Raw genomic sequence first — 24,361 nt, forward strand, 5'->3', positions numbered from 1 at the left:
TGCCGAGGTGATGTACATTCTAAGCAGAAATAAAAAATGAAGCAGTTTTTGCCGGCTATTTAAAGAGACGTCTTTCGTTACTGTGCAACACTTGACCCATTGGTCGTCTGTGATGGGGCGCCATAAGTCGTCTTTCCAGAGCTTGCCTTACATGGCAAAGATACGAGATGTATCCCTCTCTGACTCTCAATGACCATGGAGAGAGGGGCGAACAAATCTGGTTCAATGGGAAAACCAGGCAGAGAAGCCCGCAACGCCGGGCGGATTCGCCCCATAACGAAACGATCCATAAAGGTGGCGTTAAAGAAACATTCCTCGTCTGTTACCTAGGTTCGATATAGTTGATGGTAGGCAACATAGATTAGAGGAGTATTGAGGGATCAGAAGCTGTAAGCAGTTTCAGAAAAGTATCCAGCGTTTTTTTGAGGTTATGGGAATCCCAGGAGATTTTGACAGGTCTTTGTGTGAGTTTGTGAGATTTATGACATAAGCCCATGTTTGGTATGAAATATGGTTCAAAGATTAGAAGTCATGGAGAATGACTTTAAGAGTGATGGTTAGAAGGAGGTCAAGAAGGGCTAGATTCACATTAGGCAGATCTGTTGTAGTTATGGAAGACGACATACCCCCCATTAAAGAGAAAAAGTCTAGTAACATTTGTTTCAAAGATCCTACTAGTTGGCAGGTAATTATCTTTCAATATGTGGTCAAACATTTGCATGTGAAGAACATGCATTCGGGATTCTTTACAGGACCAACAAGCTTCTGAGTCAGTAGGCCTAATCTAAAAAGTTTCATTAGTGTCTAGTATAAACAGTGCACTATAAAGAATTTGGTTTGAGATAGTGATGGGATAAGTTTGTTTTTTACCAAGTTGGCCAAAATTGTAGGCCAGTCCTCCGCCGTCAGTGGGGAGATCCTAACCTGTGTAGGAAGTTAGACCAGAGTTTCTGAAGGGGGTAGTGGAATTGATTTTGGCAGTGTATGGCATTTAATTTGGTTTTTGAGGCAACATGACCTTCATGACCATCTTAGAACTTGTATTATTTTTATGGTTTAAGGACAGTTCTAGGAGTAGAGGTGGCTGCTGTCACTGACCAGCACCACAAGGGTATGTGCCGGAGGGTGCACAATGTGCAAATTATATTGTTACATGACCTGTCAAGTTACATTGGCAACCTATTGCTGTAGGAAAATTCAGTGCAGGGGAATTGTGTACAGTCAACATTCACTTGTGTGCACACAGAGGGTCACAGGTGGATAGGTGTTAGCAAAAGTGTGTGATAATACATGGCTAGGCACACCCTGAAGGATCAGGTTTTGCAATATATATGTTATGGTATATGGATTTTGTAAGGCGCATAGCTACCCAAAAAGGGTTTCCCAGCGCCAGCCTGAAAGAACAGAGAACTAGAATTTACTGATTGCACAACCACGTCTTTGGGCATTTACGGAAGTTCACATATAGTGTTTCAATCCTGAGTGGCATGGGGAGAGAGTTCCAAAGGGTTGGGCCCAGACAGGCAAATTGACCGACCACCCATCCATGAGAGCTTAACCCTTGGAACCAAATATTTTCCCTGAGTAGTGGAGGGTAACAGACATGGAGATTGACACAGATGAACCAGATCTTGCAGATATTGTGGGGCAGTTCCAGACTTGATCTTAAACATGAAGGTCAAGGCATTGAATTTAACGCGGTTAGCGACCCTTAGCCCATGAAGCCCTTGCAAGGCGCCAGAGATAGAAGCAGATTTGGGGATATGACAAAGTAACCTGGCAGCATATTTCTGCACTACCTGTAGTTTCTATAACACTTTCTTGTTGGCCCCTAAATAGAGATGTTACCGAAGTCTAATCTTGAAGTCACAAGTGCTTGGACTACGGTCCTTTGGGTGGAACAGGGTAGCATCCAGATGATTGTTTTCAGCCATATTAAAATGGTAAAACAGGTGGCTGCCACCTTCACTGTTTGCTGTCTCATTGATCATTGATCATCAATAATAAATCCCAAATTGCGGACTTGGTGGGTAGGCTGGGGTATGGCACCCATTTCATCGGCCAGTGCTGAGGGCCCCAAAGATTCTTATTTTTTCCCCAAAATCAGGACCTCAGTCTTCTCACCATTAACTTTGAGTAAATTAGCTTGCATTCAAGATACAATTTTCCTCAAGCTGAAGAACTGATGGTTCTAACATCTTCTCAGGAGAAAGGGAGAAGACGATTTGGGTGTTATCCGCATAAGAAAAGAAGGCCAGCCTGGCCTCCTCAGCAATTGTTGCTAAAGGTCTAATATAGACATTGAAAAGTAATGGGCTGAGGATAGAGCCCTGGGGTACCCCGTAAGGAGAGGAGTAGATTTTAGAAGTGGCTTTAGGAGAAAAGAGAAAAGAAGTAAGCCATGCAAGAGCTAGACCAGAAATGCCAAGGGACTGTAGGGATTCTATCAACACACTGTGCAACACTGTCGAGTGCGGCGCTCAGATCTAATAATATGAGGGCTACCGTGTCCACCCACAGTCCAGGCGGGTCGCAGCATTTCTGTGACTCCAAGAAGAGTTGTCTCAATCAAAAAACTGGCTCTAACACTGGATTGAGAGGAGTGTAAGAAATAAGAGGATTCTACAAACTGGATTAGTTGGAAGATTTATGTGTTTTTTCAGAATTTTGGAATAGATCGGAAGTAAAGAAATTAGTCTAAAATTGGATAATTCAGCAGGGCCTGCATTCGCCTTTTTCAGAAGCGGAAGGACTCCATCAATTCCAAAAAGAGGAGAAGCCAGCCAATAAAAGTTACTTTCAATAATGAAGGATTGTAACTCAAACTGGAGAATAGATACAGTTTGACCATACTTCACTGAACACCAGCAGGAATAGTAGCTTCAATCAAGAACAAACAAAAGGAAAGGGACAACTACTGTAAAGTGAAAAGGAGGATGTTTATAGCAGATGAAAGAAGAACAACAACAAAGTGGTATGATATACTATTGCATTCACAAACCAGGAATGTGCAAGTTGCACACTCACTGGTTTGTAAACAGGGATGTAATTTGTATTACAACTATGTACTAATTGGTTGAAGCATGGGCACCACTCATGGAGGGAAATCATCACCCACGATGGGTCTCACAATGGCTGCCGTGATGGCTTTTATTCTTCTTGAAATCATGGCAGATCTACTTCATGGATAGACCAGCAGAGCACAAGTGTGTATCCCTGGAGGTGGCACTATTGCCATACAACGAGTAATTGGGCAAGGACATTGAGATAATATTGTTTTAGATCGCCATATCATGGCTGCTCAGTGGCAGGGACAATGTGACCATATTGGGGGAGACAGTGCCTCATCCTACATTTGTTTGTGCCTGTGCCACAAGTACTATCCACGAGAAGAGGTGATGCTTCAGACCAGAGAAGACCCTCTTGGGAAAAGTTAGCCAGCTTAGGAAATTTCAGAGGAATGACTGTTGCAGCATTGATGCCCCTACCTGGTAGAGTGAAAATCACTTGTGTCCTCTCAGCGATAACAATTCCCCAGAAAAGAAACCAATAGAAGCCTGTGGTGCAGAAGGAAGCCTTGTCATCCCACCAAAGATAGTTCATGCAGGAAACTTTTAAGTTGCTGCCAGGTGGTCTGCCCTGATCAGACTCTTTTCTACGTAGTGTCTGGTAAATGAATAGGGAGTTAGGCTATGTTGGAACAAGAAAGGTAGACCAGGGAGGTGAGGCTACTGGCTTACAGCCAAGGAGGATTTAGTGTGCTCATCTGCACATATCCTTACCATATCGAACAGTAACTAAGCAACGATATTTCAGAATTTGGACAATTAACTTGATGCACTCCCTCCTCACTTTGGTCATCCCCCTTGCCAGCCTAGCATCAGAAGTGGCAAATCAAAAGGTTAACCACAGACACTCTAGGTATCATCAATTACTAAACATGGAATCTCCTGCACAGATTACACCCGAAATACAAGCTGATGCAGCCATATCGTTGAATGGTGAAGGTAAGTTTGACATCATATTTTAAGCCATCCACCAGAGCAGAGCAGCCATAGAAAGTAAAATGGACTCAGTGGTGACTGAGGTCCATTTGTTGAGACCTGAGCAATACAAAATTGACAGACAAGACAATGAACCTGGGGCCAAGGCAATCCAGCAGTCAGAACTAAACCATAAGTGGTCACTGTGGATAAAAGAATATTGGAACTGGAGGTAAGAGTGAGATATGTGGAATATACAGGCAAGGCCAGCAAAGGTAGACCATGACACCAAAACATCTTCATGGTAGGCCTATTGGAAAGTGCAGAAGAACCATAGATGGAGCTCCTCTTGAAGAATTTGCTCTTTATATTGTGACAAATAAAAGGCTGTACAGATTCTTTGCAGTCAAAGGGGTCCAAAGGGCACTGATACCTTCTTTACCTCCATGGGCCATACCTAGGCCAGTTATCGTGGAGGTACTAAATTAAGGGGATCATGGTCCTATATTGCAAGAAATAAGGAGCAGTGCCATTTGAACATGCTTTTATACATATCTGTGCAGATAATACCAATGCAAAGCAAAATTAGCAGAACTCCTATCTGTAAGTTAAGAAAATGCTCTGCTAATCAGGCCTCATATGAAAGGTGATGTTCTATAGCAATACAAATGAGGCTTGGGATTGGTAGATATGGTCAAGACTCTCAAGATGGGTATAAAAAAAGAAATGAAAGAAGCATTGGGACGTCTGATGCAGAGTCAGGATACAGCCCATCAGTTCTTTTTGCATTAGCCGTTCTGCTAAAACAGGACACTGAATGACAGCAGGTGACAGCAATAAAAAAACATAGATGGCACACAATTGCATTCATACAAAATGTGCGAGTTTATATAGACATTTATACTTGCATTCACTATCCGAAATTAGTAGGGCCATTGAATCCTTCCACACAAAAAAAAGTCAGATACATTTATGCCAATTTGAAACATGCGCACTTGGGGGCATACTTCATACAGTGGATAAAGTTGCTGTACCCGTATACTGCTGCAAGGGTGAGGATAAGCGGAACTTTATCAGACAGCTGGAAGGTAAGGAGGGGAACACGAAAGGGCTTTTCTTCTTACTTTAATTCTTCAACTTGGCGATGAAGCCCTTATATAGCGTATTCGTAGAAGCCCATACCACAAAGGGATTCTCAATTGCACAAAACACAATTGTTTTCCTCTATGCTGACAACATATTTCGATATGCAGATGATGGGAGGGCTCCCTTATGCTATCTTCATTTATAAAGACTTTGCAAGGGTGTCTGGATTAAAAGTAAGTTGGAATAAATCATAACGCTACCCATTGAAAGTTAACAACCAGCAAATTTGCTTGGTTTCACATAGTGGACAAATCTAGTGGACCGCTGATACATTTATTTATTGGAAATCAGAATATATCAAATATGAGTTCACATAATAGTAGGCAAACTTGAATGGACCACGTTAAGTATATGCAACTCACTATCAATTTGATAATTCCTCTCACTATTAGAGAAGCCCTCATAAAAGGTGGGTGCCTACCTCACTTATACCTTTTTGCCAACATTCCTGTTAGACTGCCTAGGCAGTTTTTCAAAGACTTACCTGTCTACTAATGTGTCCACTAATATTGAGAGATGACAGAAAGAATAGTGATCTCGAAATTAATATCAATTACTAAATGAGGGCTGCGAGACTCTGAATTTGAATGCTATTATCTTGCAGTGCAACTTCAGTGGGTAGCTTTATGACTACTCACACTAAAGCATGCGAAAACCTATACATTTTAAACGTGTTGAAACTTATATCCATGACAAAATCCAATTTGGGAGATTCATCCCAGAAGTGAAAAGTTTAATTCCTAATTGATATGGCCCACCACTATTGGGTAATGTACTTAGATATGTAAAGAATAGGTTGGCATATTTCCCTGGCCTCCCATTGGACAGTATCTTAGTACTTGAAATGCCGGAGCATAGTGCAACATTTGTTTAAGATCTGGGTGCAAGAAGAAGTTAACACAAAAGAGGTATTGTATGAAGCAGAGACATTTAGCACATTTGACACTGTACAACAAATACTTTGCATTCCATCAATACACTTATTTTTTTAATATCTTTATTAATCAGCTTGTAAGCAGTACAATAGCAGTCACCTCAACTTGAAGTGTGGTATTCCAGCATCATTACACCTCCAAAGGATTTCGATACAAGCCGTTTTCTTTTTACAGAACACAATCCAACATAAACAAACTCTCCTCGCTATTCCCGCCCCCCCCCCCGGCACTTGGCATAGCATTACAATAAGTCCTGAGTAGCCTCTCAAAATGACATGCAACATATGTTCTGAAAGTCTCTTCGCCCTCCACATACAGCCTGGCAACACGTACAGTAACTTAACATAATTCTGGTTTACTTAGGAGATACTCCATAAAGGAAGCCCAGAAATCCTCAGGACGAGATGTCTCCGGAAGTTCCTCCGCATAGGTGTCCAACTGGTCTCTAGAATACAGCAAGTCTCGGATCCACTGTTTTACTGTGGGCGCAGCCTTAGCCCCCCCCCCCCCTGCGCCGCTTTGAAACCGCTTGTTTTGCAAACAATGTGGAAATGGCAACCAATCTCCTGTTACAAGGTTTAAGCTTACGAACCCACCCCAACAGACACACAGGGGGTACACATGCAACAGGTTCCATCACAACGTCCGTAAGTACTTGCATAACCCTTGCCCAGAACTCAGCTATTCTTTCACACTGCCAGGCTAGGTTCAGGAAATCTGCGTCATTATGCCCACAACACACACAGCGCACACTGCCTCTAAGGTCAAATCGTCGTAGCTGAAGAGGAGTATAGTAGAGCTGATGCAAGTATTTGAAATGGATAATTCGGAGATTACCATTCGCCGTTAACCGTCCTGTCAAGTCACAACAGAATTTCCATTCAACCAGTGTCATAGAAGTACCCACTACCACCGCCCAACGAATGTATGAGGGGGACTCCGCTAGCTCAGTCTCCCAAAGATATGCGTTATATAACTTCGTGATTATGCCCCCTGTTCCTCCCCCCGCCAACACTGCCTGCAGTGCTCGCAGAGTAAGCGGCTCGGACGGGAACCCCGGGTAAATATCACGGATTGCTTGTCGCACCAGTACATAGGTAAATCCCAGCATTAGGTCTGCGCCATGCCGGTTCTGTAAATCCGAGAGCGCCCGAAACTGGCGCTGAGTGTACAGATCTCCTAGACATTTGATCCCTACCTTACCCAGCACTGGCAAGGCAGTTGGTTCTCGTGCAGCCGTTATATCTGGGTGTGCAGCGATCTGCAGTTTGGGAGCGTAGAGATAATCCACCCTGCCCTTTTTGCTAATGTCTGCCATGCCCATGCTGTACAGTGGACGGGGCTGATTTTATCCCGCGGGCCACCCACCCCACCAATCAGAGCTGCTGCAGCCAGGGGTACAGGAAGGATTGAGTCAGCTTCGATTGGGGTGTGGCGCTAAATCCTCTGTGGAAAGTACCAAAAGTGAAATCTGGGGCCTCAAAACCACCATGCTCAAATGGCAATGTCAAAACCTTCCAGCTACACCGGGGCTTTCCACCTCTCCAGACGAACGCGAGCAAGACCGCCTGCTGTGTACTAAACAGCGCAACATTTAATCGGATAGGGATGTTTACAAACAAGTACAACAGCTTGGGCAGAAACGTCATTTTGATGATCGCAATGTGATCTGCAAGTGAGAGAGGTAGCTTAGCCCATCTTGTAGCTTGGTCCATGATCTTATCCATGGCCCGACCATAATTAGCAGAGTTGACCACATGAGGGTTTCTATGAAGCCATACGCCCAAATATTTCACAGGGTTATTCGACCATTGCAATGGGAGGTCCATTTCATGCTCTTGAGTGCCAACCGTCAGAGGGAACACAGTGGATTTAGCCCAGTTAACGCCCAAATCCGAAAATCGCTCAAACCGAAAATATTCAAGTAATAGTTGTGGCAAATATGTGGCCGACTCGCTCGCATAGAGCATCATGTCATCAGCATTTAATTACACCATTAAGGGTTGCTGATGGAACCGCAGTGCAGCCGGGGCGTGGCACTGCCGCAGCTTACAGGCCAGCGGCTCCAAAGCCAACGTGAACAGAACTGGTGACAGCGGGCATCCCTGCCGCGTGCAGTGGTTAAAGGGAAATACTTCAGAGACCCAGCCGTTGATCCAAACTCTCGCCACCAGTGCATCATACAGGAGACGTACCCATTCTAAAAAGAATGGAGGTATGCCCATGCGCAGCAAAATGGTGAACATATACTCCCATGGGAGGGAGTCAAATGCCTTAGCAGAATCGAGCAGCACACCCACGACATGGAAATAGTGCAGTGTAAAGAAAGTAGTGCGTAGTTTGTGTGTTGTGGATCTAGATGGCACAAAACATGACTGGTCCAGCAGGACAAAGTTGGGGACCAGGGCCTGAAGCCTAGTGGCAATCATTTTAGCCAGAATCTTGGCATCTATATTAATAATAGAGAGGGGTCTATATGAATCACAGGCATTTGCCGCTTTATCAGGTTTCAAAAGCATTACTATTAAGGCCTCCGTAAGGGAGGGAGGCAGCTTGCCGGAGTCATACACCTCCGTGAAAAACTCCAACAGCCGCAGCGCTAGATCATCGGCATAAGCCTTATAGAACTCACTGAGGAGGCCATCAAGGCCTGCTGCCTTGCAAGTTGGAAGGGATATCATTTCCACTTCGAACAGCTGTGTGAGGTGCTCCCGTTGATTGTGGGATAGCCAGCCCAATGCCACATCATCAAGGTAATAATGGATCTCGCATAAAGATGGATGAACACGCTCCCCGGTACAATTGAGAATAGAAATCGAATACCACCCCAATGATAGCCGAGTTTACGAAGTGTGCCTCCCCTGCCTCGTCCCTTAACTCAGTGATGTAGGCCTGCCTGTGAGGAGCCGCCTACTTCTATGCTAGTGAGTGGCTTGGTCGCCCCCGCTCCCCATAATAGCGAGCTGTGCATCTTCGTGATCTATGTTCCATTATTTGGTCAACAGTGTCATTAAGTTCCGACACTAGCTCTCGAATTGCAGCCAATTGGGCAGTGTCTGGGTATCTATCATTGTCCCGTTCGAGAGCAGCTATGTCCTCCGCAAGTTTCCTGATTCTCCGGTGCAAATCTTTGAGAACCCCGGACTGCGCTCTGATCCAAACCCCCCGAATAGTCACTTTAAACGCATCCCAAAGAACACCAGCGCTATCCACTGTTCCCATATTTTCCCGAATATAATTATGAATAGCTTCTCCAACTGAGTGCCTAAATACCTGATCCGATAGAGAGAATGGTACGCAAATGGGGGTCTTCGCTCCCCCCAGCACCTGCAACTCCAGAAAAACAGGCGAATGATCTAAAATAGTTTTGGCCAAGTGTTTAACCTCCACAGCCCACATACAGGCCGCCTCTGACATCTACCAATAGTCCAAACGGGACAATGACACATGCACGCACAGTAGAGACAAAAGTGCTCTCCCTTACCCCCGGGTGTCGCAAGCGCCAAACATCATGCAAGTACCCAGCATCCAATAGCCCCACCAGTGTATCCATGGACTGTCTGTGTCACAAGGCCCCCATCCCCTCCCTACCCTCATTAATGTCCAAGCACGTGTTAAAAGCCCCCCCACAAGATCTCAGCACTAGGGAAGGCAGATATACTGCTCCAGACATCAGCAAAAAAAGAGGCCTCATCCACATTCGGACCATACACATTCACCAAGAGAACACTCGTCCCACCAAGCATACCATGTACAATCGCCAGCCGACCCTGGTCATCCCTGTCCATGCCTTGAACTTGGTATGGTGTGCCCTTCTTAACAAGAGTCATTACCCCCGGGAATAGGATGAGTATGAAGATGTCATTCTAACTTCAGGCCATAGGGTACCCACATTTTTCTCAGTTAGCGAGGTCAGATGCGTCTCCTGCAACAAGGCCACCTGAACATTCCACCTATCTAGAGATGCTAATGCAGTGCGGATTTTTTTCGGGTTGAGACCACGTACATTCCAGGTTACAAACTGGAGCTCACCACCCATGTTGCATGTGGTCCAGCCATTCCGTAGCAAGATGAGACCCAATCCCGAAATCAGGTCCTACAGGGTTACGTAAGATACATTGCACAAGTGCCAACACCCCCCCTTAAGCCTCCCACCCACTTCGGCGCACTGAACTTGCCAAAGCCATCCATGTCAAAAGTAAACAAGCCCCAGAAAACACAATAAAAAATAGCAATGTGTGGGGAACTCCCATGTAGGGGGCGTCAGAGTACTACTGTCTTCCCACTGTGTAGGAGGTGGCTGATCAGTTCATTTACCTGTGTTACCATCAAAAAACAGATACTTAACTAAAAACATCCAATCTAACATGCATATGAAATTGCAATATTTGTCCTGTGCACATAAGAATCAAGAAGCGAGAGTCTTTCCCCAAAAAAAACCTATGAAGCCCAGCAGCATGAGGACTCACACAATACCTCAACCGCAGATTCCCGTATCATCATCAGTCCTCCTCTCCCCGTTCGGTTTCAGTCTCACGTTGGTGCCTCTTTAATTCCTTTGCATGCTCTATCGCCGCCTTAGGGGTTGAGAAGATTTTGAAGTTACCCTCCACTCCCACGCAGAGGCGTGCGGTGTACAACATGGCGTATTGTATGTTTTCGGACTGGAGGAATTTTTTGACTGCCCAAACTCACGCCGCACAGATTGAACTGCGACTGTAAAGTCAGGAAAGAAGGACAATGTGTTCCCCTGATGACATATGTTGCCCTTCTCCCTGGCCAGCCGCAAGATGACATCCTGGTCCCTGTAGTTCAGCAGCCAGACTATAATTGGACGGGAAGGAGCCCCAGGGACCTGTCGCGCTGCCATGGAGCAGTGGGCCCGCTCCACTATAAATATAGAGGACAGCTGCTCGGGGGCAAATATTTCTTTAATGAGAGACTAAATGAAGTGCTCCATTTTGCTAGTATTAGTTGATTATGGAAGGCCCGCAAGTCGAATATTATTCCTTCTAGACCTGGCCTTCAAGTACTCATTCTTGGCCTGTATGAGGGCTAAAACCTTTTCCATAATGAGGGTCTTGCTTGTGACGTTCTCGCATTCTGCTTTTCTAATTGAGAAGACATATGGTCCAGTCTATGGTTTATAGTGGACATACTACCCTCAATAGCCTGGAGACTCTTTTGCATTGCCATCAGAGTAGACTCCAAACTAGGCGGGCCCTCTCCCTGTCCATCAGCCTCAGAAGCCGCCTTTTGAAGAACCCTGCCTGATTTTCATGCCTCAAACGTGAGGCGGGTCTGTGATTTGTCAGGCTTCCCCATGAGTAGTGATGGAGATTGCAGGAGCCAAGCAACCCCTACCGTAGTAGTGCAGCTTCCTCAAATACAGTACCTAACAGTAGGCGTAATGCAAAGGTCAAACAGTACAGCAAGCGTTCCTTATAAGACTGGGAACTATGCCTTCCCAGTGACGTTGACTATCAGGATCAAGCCAGCGCCAAAAAACTTAAAACATATGCGACCCCCAGAGACAGTTCAACAGTATCTGACCCGATGGTGCTCCTATCAGAAAGCAACTCCTCCCCGGAACCCCAGTGGCACCGCTTGTCAGTCAATAAGAATGGGGTAGGGTCCCTGGCAAAATGAACTAGGTGTGAGCAATAGGGCCTTCCCCTGGTACTCTCACAGTGTGCAGTTAGTATGACCCAACAAACAAAGCCACGCTAGGTCATATCATCAGGGTGTGGGATCTGAGGTATACAAACGGGCTTCATAGCCAGAGAGCCTGTTCCCTGCTACATGCCACCAATTTTCGACACAGGATCGAACCCTCTTCCCACAGCCGCGTTGATGGGTGGCAAGGCCTAAGCAGCTCCGGGCGCCCCACTCCAGGGGCAACTATGACCCATCAGGCCACACCTCCCCACAGGACCTCAGACGTAAGCGCTGGTTACGCTATACCCCACTTATCACAGCAGCTTCGTCAAGATGCAGGGGAGCAGTTCAAGGAGCAGAGGGGCCGATCCACAATGCCAGGAGTCACCAAGCCAGAGGTCTCTCTTCCCCACTCGATCTGCACCGGCAAAGAGGCCCAGGCCGCCAATTCTGTGTGCGGCGCGCACGCAGGCCACAGCCGGGGGGCCAGAACCCACAGCCCAGGCCCACTCCCACTTCCGCGGTCGCGGACCAAGGCCTGGACTGCCCCACACCTACAGCTGCCCATGGCGGGCGATGATGAGGCACCATAGCCACCAGTCAGGTCCACAGGTGTGCTCTGCAGGATCCGTCAGCCTCCCCGCGGGGTTCATACACACCGCCGCCGACCCGCAGGCCGCCGGCACAGGAACTAGAGGCGTTCAGCAGCTATGGGCCAAGCCGGACAGTCACAGGGAGCCCGCAGGGGAGGTAGGCACCAGCAGCCGCCGGCAATACAGGATCGGGGGTAGAGGCTGTGCCACCCTGCACTCTCGTCACCACAGAGCCCCTGCCAGTGCTCAGTCTGTGGCTCATCGCCCCCGGTGGCGGCCATCTTAGCCTCGAGTCGATCGGGACCGTCTCCGCCAAAATATCACAATACAGAGCTCTCCAACAGCTCCAAAGGCCCCCAACTACAGCAGGGGTGCCTCTCCAGTCAGGGAAACAGGGCAGGTGCTTGGATGCCTCGATATGCAGCTGAGTTTGGGAGGATGGAAGATCAGCCGGGTGGAGCTGCACTTAAGTGCGACTATCTTGCCGGCGCCTCGCCTTTTGCGCTTCCACATTCCAAGAGTAAACTTCAAGGCACTTGGACACATAGACTGAAATCTGCGCTTACATGTCATTTAGGAGCTGCCAGGGGTGGCAGCTCCCTAGCGACCCTGGCACTGACTTTGTGACCACCAGCTTCAGAGGTGGCAAAAATCAGGGTCAAGAACAAAGGTGCAGCTAGTCCTGAAATATATTATTCGCTATTAGAAAGTGAGTAAGAATGAGTGCCAGAAAATAGGAATGTAAGTCACAGTGAGAATGAGTGAACGGCAGTAAGCATGATAATACGTGGGAGAAAAAGTATGTGTAAGTGTGAGCGAGTCAGTGGGAAAGTGAGTGAGACTGAGTCAGAGCGAGTAAGAGTGAGTGTGTATGAGTGAGTGAAAGTAAGTGAGCAGAATTGAGAATTTGGTTTAATGCTTGTGACTCTGCATTGGACTTGACAGTCTACAGGTAAATCCTGTCTTAAAGAGGACCCACTGCAAAATGCTGGCCCTGGCATGCTGGTGGCAACTTTTAGCATGATAGGCACATTTGACAAAACAATGGCACTGCACTACTAGAGGTAGGGCTTGGCATTTGGGACACACATGGCAAAATGTGGGCATACAGAGGTCAATTGTTGGCTTTGTGCTCAACTATTGTAAATTACTGCCACTGATGTAACAGAGGTAACCCTTGGCACAGGGGGGCCCTGTGGCAAAATGCTGGTGCTGCCACATTGGAGGTAATATTTGGTATAAATGACAACCGTGGCAAAAGAGGGGAAGTGGGGTGCAATCATGACAAAATGCTACCCCTGACATACTAGAAGACATTTTCGATGTCAAGGTCACCTATGGCATTTGGATAACACTAATGGTAGCATTTCAGCACCTACAAATTGTGTGTAATTTTGCCTTTCACTGGCACCCATAGCATGGGGACACCCATGACAAAATGCTTGTCTCAAACAGTGGCTGCAAGTTTACATGTATACAGCACGCATAGCACATTTTGAAAAAAATGGGGTAACCTCCTGGGGAGCATCTGGTTTTATCGGCTTGGGATACCATTAAAGCTGAATGTTTAATAATTGCCCTTTCAGCGCCTTTGTCTTTTTAGTAAATTTATGTGAAAATTAGTATTGAAAATGCATGATTTGAACCCATTGTGTTCAAACTTTTCTTGGTGGGAGAACCCTCCTTTATTCCTCCTAAAAGAGAATCATAACCTCTACACTTTCAAGATCACAAGCCACCACTATAAAAACAGAAGATAAACAATGTCTTGATGAGCACTTTTTAATTTCTGCAGCTTCCACTGGGACCAGGACACTACCTTTGGGCTTTGTAGAATACATTTAGTAATGCAATGCACATGATTCAGATCCAATAGAAAATGAGCTAAGAAATATATGTTTCAAACAAGTTATTACCATGTTTCATTTTTGTGAATACATGAAAAATTATGTGTGTGAATAATACCACGCATGGGTGATAGTGCCCTGGAACAGAACATAAATCAAAATGTATTACCAATTACAAATAGCTTAAGCCAAGAAAATAGTTTTCAATATCTGGGCAATATCAATTAATACATGTGACATAACTATTACTGGTTTTTAAATATTTTTTCTCTTCTCCCTGTAATTTATCAATACATTTCTCATTGCAGTATATACTAGGGAAACTATTAAATTATGATAGTTTGTGGAATAAATAATTTAGGTTCCCATTGCTGTTCAGTGTTTTATGGTGCTGAATCCTTTTCATACATACACATAATTTTTCATGTAATACGAAGAGAAATTAGTAATGCACCCCAGGCATATCATGTCAACGACCTAATACAGGTGATGTCTCAAATAACAATTTCCTGTGTTGTGTTGTAAATTATATTAATCATACAGTATGGAAATTCAGTGATATCAGTTGTTGTGACGTCATCCAGCTTAAGCTCATGTGATATAATTTCCTGGGAAGATCAAGGGTCAAAGGTCATATGATGTAAGTACCTGTGATGTCATTCACATCAAAGGGTATGCAATATCACTGCTACTCCGTGCATTTTGGTGAATGGATGTCAATGAGTTTGCGCCTATTATGGGGTTGCAAAAGAGATGAAACCACAATATATCCAGCACTACATTTGAGACTGACACTGGGAATAGGTTGTAAGGCTATTACTATAATATATATAAAAATGCTTCTTGTCAATGTGAAGGGGTTTGATACAGTTAAGAACTGCTGGGAGACAGACTGAGGGCAAAAGATTACAGAAGTGAAATGGGCTAGTTTATTGGAGTACCCTGCATGTGTTTCTAGGAACTCAAGGTTAAAATATGTTGAAAGCTATATGATGTAACTTACTGTGATATCATTCACATCAAAGTGTGTGCAATGTCACTTCTGCTACCCCTGGCATTTTGGTGAATTGATGCCCTCGAATGTATGCCTATTACGGGGTTGCAAAATAGATTAAATCACAATATACCCAGTACTAAATTTGAGTCTGACACTAGGAATAGCTTGTACAGCAATTACCACAGCCTTATAGCCCGCCGTAGTGGGCTATACTGGCATATTAAAGGCCCGCTGCTGCGGTAAATGCCCGAGCCGAAGGTGAGGAACTTTAACAAGGCAGCAGGACTTTAAAAGCCGGTATAGCCCTGCTACGAAGGACTATAAGGCTATTAGAACATTCTGCCACAAGAGGACAGAATGTTCTAACAAATAAAACAAAGACTGTAGGGAGTGCGAGGGGATTTAAATCCCCTCAGGCTCCCTGAAGCCTTTGTTCACAGCTAGAGCTGTGAACAAATAAACATTGGAATGTTGGAGCTTCGGGCTTATACCAGCCATTATAAACCTGGAGCACTCCATTGTTTTCAATGGAGCTTCCAATGTTCTAATAGGATATATATTACCATGCTCAAGGTCAATGTGAAGACATTTTTGACTACTAAGATAAATGTAAATTTACCCTTCTGACATATACCCTAGTTTGGCAGTGGGGACTGGGGCTTTTGCCGCATGGTATGGAGTTGCCTAAAGTTTAACTTTTAATAAAGATACTACCCCATCTTAAGAGAGGGTAACTTTTCAATCGTTTGTGACCGCAGTTGAGGTCATAAGCCATAGATAAATTCCTCTGTGACTCATAAAGATGAGGGAAATGCCTTTTTTAAACCCTCTCCTTTTTGTGGTTCAAACCTGTTGTAAAACCCCATTAGTTGGAGATACTTTTGCAACTCATTAAAGAGGTTATTTTGGCTCAGTAAACTGCTATATCGTATAGCAGTAATGCATAGGAGAATCATGGTGGGTGGGAAGGCAGCTATAGAAATGTGTATAAAATGCACCCACATGTGTGTGAATAGAATTATAATGGGGCCAGTGGTGTGTGACCCTTAATGATAATTATGGAGATGATAATTTTATATGTGCAATCCTGTAAAGTCCAAGAGGGAAGTGGTACAAATTAAATTGTGGAGTTGTGTGGGTAAGAGTATCACAGTGTACTTATATTTCAGGATTCTTCAAATCATTTGTGAGCTTTTAGTAACCTGGTAAATCTGATTGATGAATTTTGCGCTGTATTTTGTTGTTATGTTTATTATTTCTCATTAGTTAAATATTGATCTCCCTGTACCAACCAAGTGTTTTGCAGATTAATCCTGAAGTCCAAAAATGTCCAACTCTAAATAATTCCTACTCAATTCACTAAAAAAAGGTTTACTGAACTATAAAACGTGGCCTGAATAGTTTAAAGATACTCATCTTCTTTTGGTCAAATGAATTAATCACAAATATTGACAACTGTTCCTGAAATTTAGATTAGGGCTGTGCAAAATATAAATTAGGCCTGCTTGGCTGGTGACATGGTTCATTGAGTTGGCACACCTATGTTTATTCATTGGCTGCATCAGCTTTTAAAATTAAACGTGAATGGCGATATTTTGCCAACACGTAATTTAGACGGGGGTGTTTCCCATGGACAGAGACAAAAACTTGTTTTAGAGGATGACTTTTAGTAGATCACAGAAAATTAGCTGCTCTACTACTTACGAAACTCCGAACCACAATCAGGTCATCTACATATGTTTAGGCACCCGGTACATAACAAACATGCATTGCATTAAGGCTGATGGATCGGAGCTTCAGACCCAAGCGATAGACTCTATGCACTGGTCCAGAGACTGGTTACTCCAATGTAACTGAGGCTCCACAGCTGTGCTGTATCATTACAGTTCAGGGAGGATTCTGACTTAGAAGTGTTGAGTAATAATCCCACAGATTCACCACATAAGCTCCTCAGTCAAGGAGATGCACCAATCGACGACATCTGGGGCTCATCTCGTACTGAGTTGGATTACTGCTGCTACAGTACATCCTCAGTAGGGTAAAACTAACCTTTCTGAAGACGGCCTAAATCCAGCTCATTTTTCCTATTAGTGGGTGAAGAAACAATGGTGAATTCCTATTCACAATGACTGGAAGAGCCATCATAGAAGGATCAAAAAGTGCCATCACTTTGAATGCTTGGCTCTCATAAGCCAGTTATCCCTTTGGTAGCTTTTCTGACACCTTCTGCTTGAAACCCAAAAAGTCAGAAGGATCGCGAGGCCCCGCTTTCATGGTCTGTATTAAAAATAAAAATCCAGATCAAGAAAGCTTTTACCTTCTACTCAGTGGAAGGTTTCTGTTCACCTTGAGCTCGACTTATGGTGCGTGTGTTTTTGTTTGACAGGTGTAAGCCTCAGGAAAACTACCTACCTGTCAATATCCCTGAAATGGGTTGCACCAAGTGCCAGGCATTAAGAGCTAGAAGCAGGATCCCCACAGGCTAAGTGAAGTATCATTAAGAGTAGTACTATTTCACTAGTGGCCTTGGGCCCTGCAACTTATCCTACACCTCTCACGTACCTTCACAGTGCCCGACTAGAGTTAAGCACAACATGGTCTTTTTTCATGCTGTTTCTACCCAAATTGTTCCCTTGGCTGTGGTTTCACTAGATCACAGGTAGGGAAAGTGGGATCTTGTTCATCCATTCATGTGCATCACTAATTAGATGACAAAGAATTTGGCTACTCTTGTACCACCATAGAGCGGCACATTCTGCGTTATTATTGCTGTCCATCAGCATCAAATCAATCTTGTTTCCAACAACAACTCTGGATTGTTCTAGAGTGCAACTACTCTTCAAGATGCCTTTATAGAAACATGAATCACAAACTGAATAGAGAGAGTACACCCTCCAGTAACTACCTATCAGTTTAACATTGCCTATTTCTTACTGCATTTCTGGATCTTCCAACTATGAATGACCGGTGAGGTGTAAGATTTGGTTATTTTTTTGATTAGTATACAATAATGTGAGTTGTACTGATTATGTGTATGTAAATTACAAAACATTCTAATGCATACTCTTTCATACAGTGAATGTCTCAATAATACATATTGTAATTTAATATTACACTTACCTATACCAATAGAACTTAAAATCAACATTAACATTTAACACATTTTTCACACTATGGGCCAGATTTATCAAGGTTTGCAATGACCTTGCACCATGCAAGGAGACGCAAGGGAGACACAAAACCTAAGTGAGATTTGTCAAGCCACGCAAGGCCACTTTGCATGGCACTGCAAGACTTGATAAAACCTGCGTAACGCAAGGCAGCGCAAATCGCTGCTTTGGGTTACTCCGCCCCAGGAAGGCATTCCATGGGTCGAGCGTGGGTGTTCCCAACATCCACCCATGGATTTTGGTGCATTCCCCGATTTCCTATTAGTGGTAGACCTGGGAATGCATCAAATGATATGTCTCCCCAGGTGAGGTGTAACGTGGAAAAATATCCTTGTTTTTTCCACTTTCTAATGTGTGGTGAATTCTGTAATACACATAGAAAAATAAAAATGCCTCTGAGGATTGTTTCTGTGCAGGAAGGTGTCTCTTACTGCTCAAAAACAATCCTGCCTACAATGCAGGTACCCTTGCACCATGACACAAGTGTGCCTGCATTGGCACTAGGAAGCAAATTGTGTGCCAGCTCAAGGAAAGGACAGGAATGTGCTGTATAATGTTAAATATGGTGCATTCCTGCCCTTTCATGCAGCACAGCACAACAAGTTGTCTTGCTGCGTTGGGTTGCGTGAAAGTTTGATAAATATGGGTGTGTTTAAATGTCACATTCTATGTTGTACTCCAACTGTAATATTGAATATTAACATTTATGTCAATTCTACAAAATTAAGCTCACAATTCTGTACATATTTATCAAACTTTGGTAATCTATTAGTTAGGCATGAAATCTTACCACATTCCTTCTTAGAAGTAATGCATACATTTTTCTTGAATGGGGATGACATTTGTACTGCTAGACAAGCAAGAGCAAAATCATTACATTGTAACCCCATTTCCTGACAACTTCTGATGAAACCATGACATTTTACAGTGGAACAGTTTGTGAGAGTTGTGACTTTTTTGAGTATCATCTTTTATGAACACTACATCTTCTTTTCTTAACTCACATGAACTATTCTTTCAATGAGGTTCTCTTTATGTGAGCCACCTACATCTTCTTGCTCTTTCAATCAGCAGCTCCAGGATCTTTATATGTCTTTTAGTTCATATGTTTTTTGATTTAGTACATACATTTGACACATATACAGTTTTTTCACCTACATATTTGCAACAAGATGAGCAGGAGAGTCGAGCCCAGGTTTGTAGGCTTCCACTTGAGGAACATTCCGAGTTGGGACCCGGGGCTCAGTCAGAGTTCTTAACAGGGCCTGCGGGATCTCGTTTCAGGCACCTTGTGACAAGACAGGCCAGGAAATTAAACACAGGGTTGGGAAATTACACACCAGGCTAAGCCAGAGTTCTGACCCAATCCTCAATCAGATCTTTTTAATTCAGCCAAATAAGGGAGATCTACATAGGCCTCCGGGACCCCATCCTGGACACATTGCTGCAGTCCAGGGCCAGACAGAGCTCTGACATGGGGCCCAAAAAGACAAGGCAGCACAAATCACTGCGTTGACTTACTCTGTGCTAGGGAGGCATTTTGGAGGGTGTTCCCACGCAACACCCATGGATTTTGGTGCTTCCCCAGATTTACTAAACCCTGTAAACCTAGGGATGCACCAAAACTTTTAAATAACTATTTCTCCTACTTTTTTCTGATTTCCATGCACGCTGCATTCTGCAGTACACAGAGATGGAGGACAAATCTTACCAGGATTATTTTTGTGCAGGAAGGTGCCTTTTGACAATGGTCTCGCCAGAGTCATGACCGTGGGCCCATTCAGAGATGTTTATGCAGACGAAGCAGGAGGGCTCTACCTTGGCCTGTAGAAGCCCATCCTGGACACTCTGAGACACAGACCTCATATTCCGGGGTAATTGTAATTGTAATTTATATTTATATAGCGCATTATCACCAACGGTCTCTAAGCGCTTGCTTTGGGAACCCGTCCTGGTTTTTCCCTGTGAGATAACCCATATTGGGCACTCCCAAGGTGAAAGCCAGGCATCCCGCCGCGGGGGCCATAGTGGAGATTAAGCAAGCTATTGCCCAGAGTTGCAGAGTGTGAACCCGTGATTCGAGCAGGCACCGAAGCGAGAATTATTGAGTCCGTGGACATTTTAGGCTCAAGACCCTGCCGCGTCGGGAAGTGAATCCTGGTCCCGGGTCTGACCTCTGCTTCATGGTCTACCTCCTCTAACCATTGAGCCACACTTCTCGGGGTCCTCACCCAAGACCCACCAAAGCTCTGTCCCAGGGCCCAGTCATGCCTTTTCTTCTAAGCAAAGAATGGGAGCCCACACTGCTGTTACTCAGGTGGACCACAGGTGTGTGAACAGCAGTTCTCTGACCTGGGAACCTGGCAGAGCTTTCTATACCACCAAGCACAGAGACTGGCCTGCTGGCTTCCAAGACCCAAGCACTATCTAGGGAGAGCAGCCAGATGGACAGTAAGTCACCCACACCTTTTTCCCTATTCATACGGAAGAAGTCCACTAACATTTCTATAATCCATGCACACAGAGTGGCAGAAGGTGACATTCAAGACAATGCATTTAACCTCCTGAAACCCAGAATGGGCTTGAAGCTTCAAATGGGCTCTCATTAGGACTTTCAAGGAAACTAGAAATTCTGAACACTGAGTCACGCCCGGAAGTCATGTGTTTTTTTAATTTATTTTAAGTATATTCTGTTACCGTTGACTTTGGCATGGCATGGTTTGCACACCTGTGTGGACGTGTCTCACATGTGTAATTTTATATAAGTCTAATTATCATTTTGCACACTACTACTTTAGATGAATTTTGCTAAATCAAACAGTAACTATTCAAGTGCAATATCATCTGTAGAGAACAAACATCTTGACTCGTAACCATGAGGCGTAATGCCAAAGTGCAGCACAGACTGCAACAAGGGTGTTAGAGGGTTTGTGGTTGTTAGTCAGGTGCTAAAAGCAATGTTACACTCGTGGACTGGTCATTCATGGCTTTCAGTTGATTTTACCATTCATAGAGTGCACTTGTTCTTGATTCAGGCCATTTTTGATAGGGCATTTGAAAGTCATCAAGGTCCTTAGTGGAAGAAAATACAAGTCAAGTAGCAGATTCAGGGGAATATTGGGAGCAGGGGAGCCTATCAAACTGGTAAGAATGCAATCTGTAACTTATTTTGTAGGCCCTCAGTGAAAGCTTTCTTACAACTGACTGACTTTAGTGGGTCATGAGAAAATAAGTGTTACACGCTTGAAGTTGGAGCCTATCAATACCATTAGTTATTAATCACTATCCTCTTAATTGTCTATTCGATATGGCTCAGGCTAAGAGCCATGTGAGTACCATTAACTCATATTATTGACTAGCTGTGAGAAACCAACATCTGTCTATTTCTGCCTGCTTTATCACACACTTCCTTCACCCTTGAGACAGATAGAAATATTTAGAACCTCCTTGTGCTCTTTTAAAAATAGTGCAACTGGTCACAGAAATATTTTAGTTTTGTTAATGTTAATGTTAATGTTAATAGTGCTCATAAAGCGCAACATTCATCCCAAAAGGATATCAAGGCGCTGAGATTGAAAGGTGTACAGTGAGGTAGCACGAATGACTGGGAAATGTAGTCTGCTTTGGGGAATAGTAACGTTTTTTTTTTTTTTTTTGTCCTGCTATTGTCTTATCTCATCTTTTAATAGTTATTTATAGTTTGTGATTGGTGACCCTGACCTATAAATATATGGTCTGAGATTTCAAAGTCTTTCCATACCTCACTTTCGTTGTCTTTTGTTTCATCGAAGTTTTCTTCATCTGGATGAAAACCATTTTGGGTGATTCTGGGCTCCTCTTCATCTCCACTACCTTCATTTAGCTCTGAGTGCAAGTGGTCAGGTTCCTCTTCTTCTTGATCATCCAGGTTTTCCTCCTCATTGTCTGCATCCTCAAAATGATCTTGTAGTATTTCCTCATCTGCTTCCTCTCCATTAATAACCTCAGTGTCTCTCAGTTCACTTTCTTCCTCTTCAGCCTCTTCTACATCTTCTTTCTCCTCTTCAAAAGCAACTTGATCCTCGCCATCTTCCACTAATTCCTCAGCATTGTCCTCTTCATCATTCGCAACTAGCTCATTTGTCTCTTCTTCTAATAGGCCATTTTCTTCTTCCACCGTTTCTGCTGCTCTCTGAAGAAACAAGAAATGTATTTTAAAATGGATTTCTACAGAGTCTCATCAGAAAAAAATCAAGCTCTTGCACAACAAACACCCAAGGTTGAGCACAAAACCAAATACAAAGTTATACAAAGACATTTTTGTGATTTCTAATACCCTCTTGCTAAATTGCTCTGCATTTGCTAGTACAGTATTCAAAAGTACAACAACCAATATGCTGCCAATTGTGGGTTGGATTCACGAAGGTCAGTCGTGGGAAGTCGCTGGACTTGGCGCAGAATCTCTGCAATGAGAATTCTTATTGCAGAGATGCCGCCCAAGTATGGAGACTACCCCACGACTGAAGGGTCTCCACCCCAAGTGTCGAGAACCTTTGTGAATCAGGTCCAATGTGTTTACTCTTTAAGGAATACCAAGTTAATGGCAATCCTCTGATATAAAGACATTTATCATTCTCCGCTTGTTGAAGTCTTGGCTTTATAATTTTCCAACGCTAGCAGTGACATACACATCCCACAACAAATAAATTATTATGCTAATAGCATTTGTTAGCCTAAGTGAATTGGAATGGTTCTTTGCTCCAAATGTTATATATCTGCAACCTCAGGATGGTAATAGCATTTGCATACAGTATGTAATTAGGTTTGGTCTCCCGCATATTCTGGTAAGTGTTGCCATATATATATATATATGTGTGTGTAGGATGTATACATTTGAATTGAGATCAAGGCTCTGCATCAGTTTTAGTCAATGTTGTCTATGAGTTTTATAATTAATTTTGTGTATTTCCTAAAAAAAGTACTTCAAAGAGGCAGTGGAAAGCAACCGTATTGCTTCTGGTAACCACAATCAAGATCTGCAATTTCGTGTACAACAATTCTCATGGCACAACCTTATGACAAACACTTAGATCCCCATTCAAAGTACACTGGATAGTGTAAAACAATCATGCAATGTATATGATATTTAGGAGAATATGTACAAGGGAATCACGCCACCAGAACGTCACTTTTAGCAACGCTGTTGTGGCATTATCCCCTTCTCCATATTTTCAAAGTGCTGTTAATCCACTTTTTGTGGCTTGATGCTTCCTTGTAAATATGGACCCTTAACACGCATCATTTGGATGTACGTTGTTACAACGCATGCTTTTACCACGCATGCTTTTACAACACAAGTTTTACAACGCAAGCCATTACAATGCATTGCTTTGGGGGGTGCTGGATAGTGAATAGTTTAATTTACTATTCCAACTCCAGTCCCCCTGGATAGTAGGGAAGGTGTTGGATAGTAAATTAAACTATTACTTATCCTAGAGCGCCCCCAGTGCAATGCGTTGTAATGGATTTCGTTGTAAAACCTGCGTTGTAAAAGCACTGCGTGGTAAAGGATGTTTCCCCATCATTTACATGAAAGGGGCATACAATGATTGTTGCTGTGAGAGTTTCATCGCAACATCAGTTGCTTTTTGATGCTGCCCCAAATTTACAAGGAGGTGTAAGAGCAGCTCATGCAAGAGCAGGCGTTAGAATAGCTCACAAGGAGACATTATTTTATTTCTCCTCATTTTTGCTTTTTAGGTCGAGCAGACCTACCCTCAATGCGTGAGCATTGAAGGTGTCTGCTTCAGACCTATTGTGGCCCGTTAGGCCCGTTATTAGGAATGTGGACACCAATCTGACACGAGCGTCTTCCTTCGCAGTTTTCACCGCGGGAGCGCGTGTCTGACCCGCGCATGCGCAGAGTTCCCGCGCATGCGCAGAGTAACTCACAGCCCTTGCTCACACAGACGCAGGCAGGCAGCCCCCACCCCTCTGCAGGCACGCACGCACACACAGGCGAGCGCATGCACACGCAGGCACACACATACAGG

At 44.0% G+C, this 24,361-nt stretch overlaps 1 protein-coding gene across 2 annotated transcripts in view; it reads right to left on the minus strand.

Moving 5' to 3' along the window:
• The window catches only part of DCDC2 (doublecortin domain containing 2), a 641,411-nt gene that overhangs the window by 12,953 nt on the left and 604,097 nt on the right, over positions 1–24,361 (minus strand). Inside the window, exon 9 of one of the 2 annotated variants that reach the window (XM_086965151.1) lies at positions 22,090–22,500. In XM_086965151.1, coding sequence (XP_086821277.1) covers positions 22,090–22,500 — 411 coding nt within the window. Of the gene's footprint in view, positions 1–21,985; positions 22,501–24,361 lie in introns of those variants that run through there. The other variant, XM_086965150.1, reaches the window with a different exon arrangement.

This window comes from Lissotriton vulgaris, chromosome 4_1, assembly GCF_964263255.1.
Source record: "Lissotriton vulgaris chromosome 4_1, aLisVul1.2, whole genome shotgun sequence".
Classification (NCBI taxonomy): domain Eukaryota; kingdom Metazoa; phylum Chordata; class Amphibia; order Caudata; family Salamandridae; genus Lissotriton; species Lissotriton vulgaris.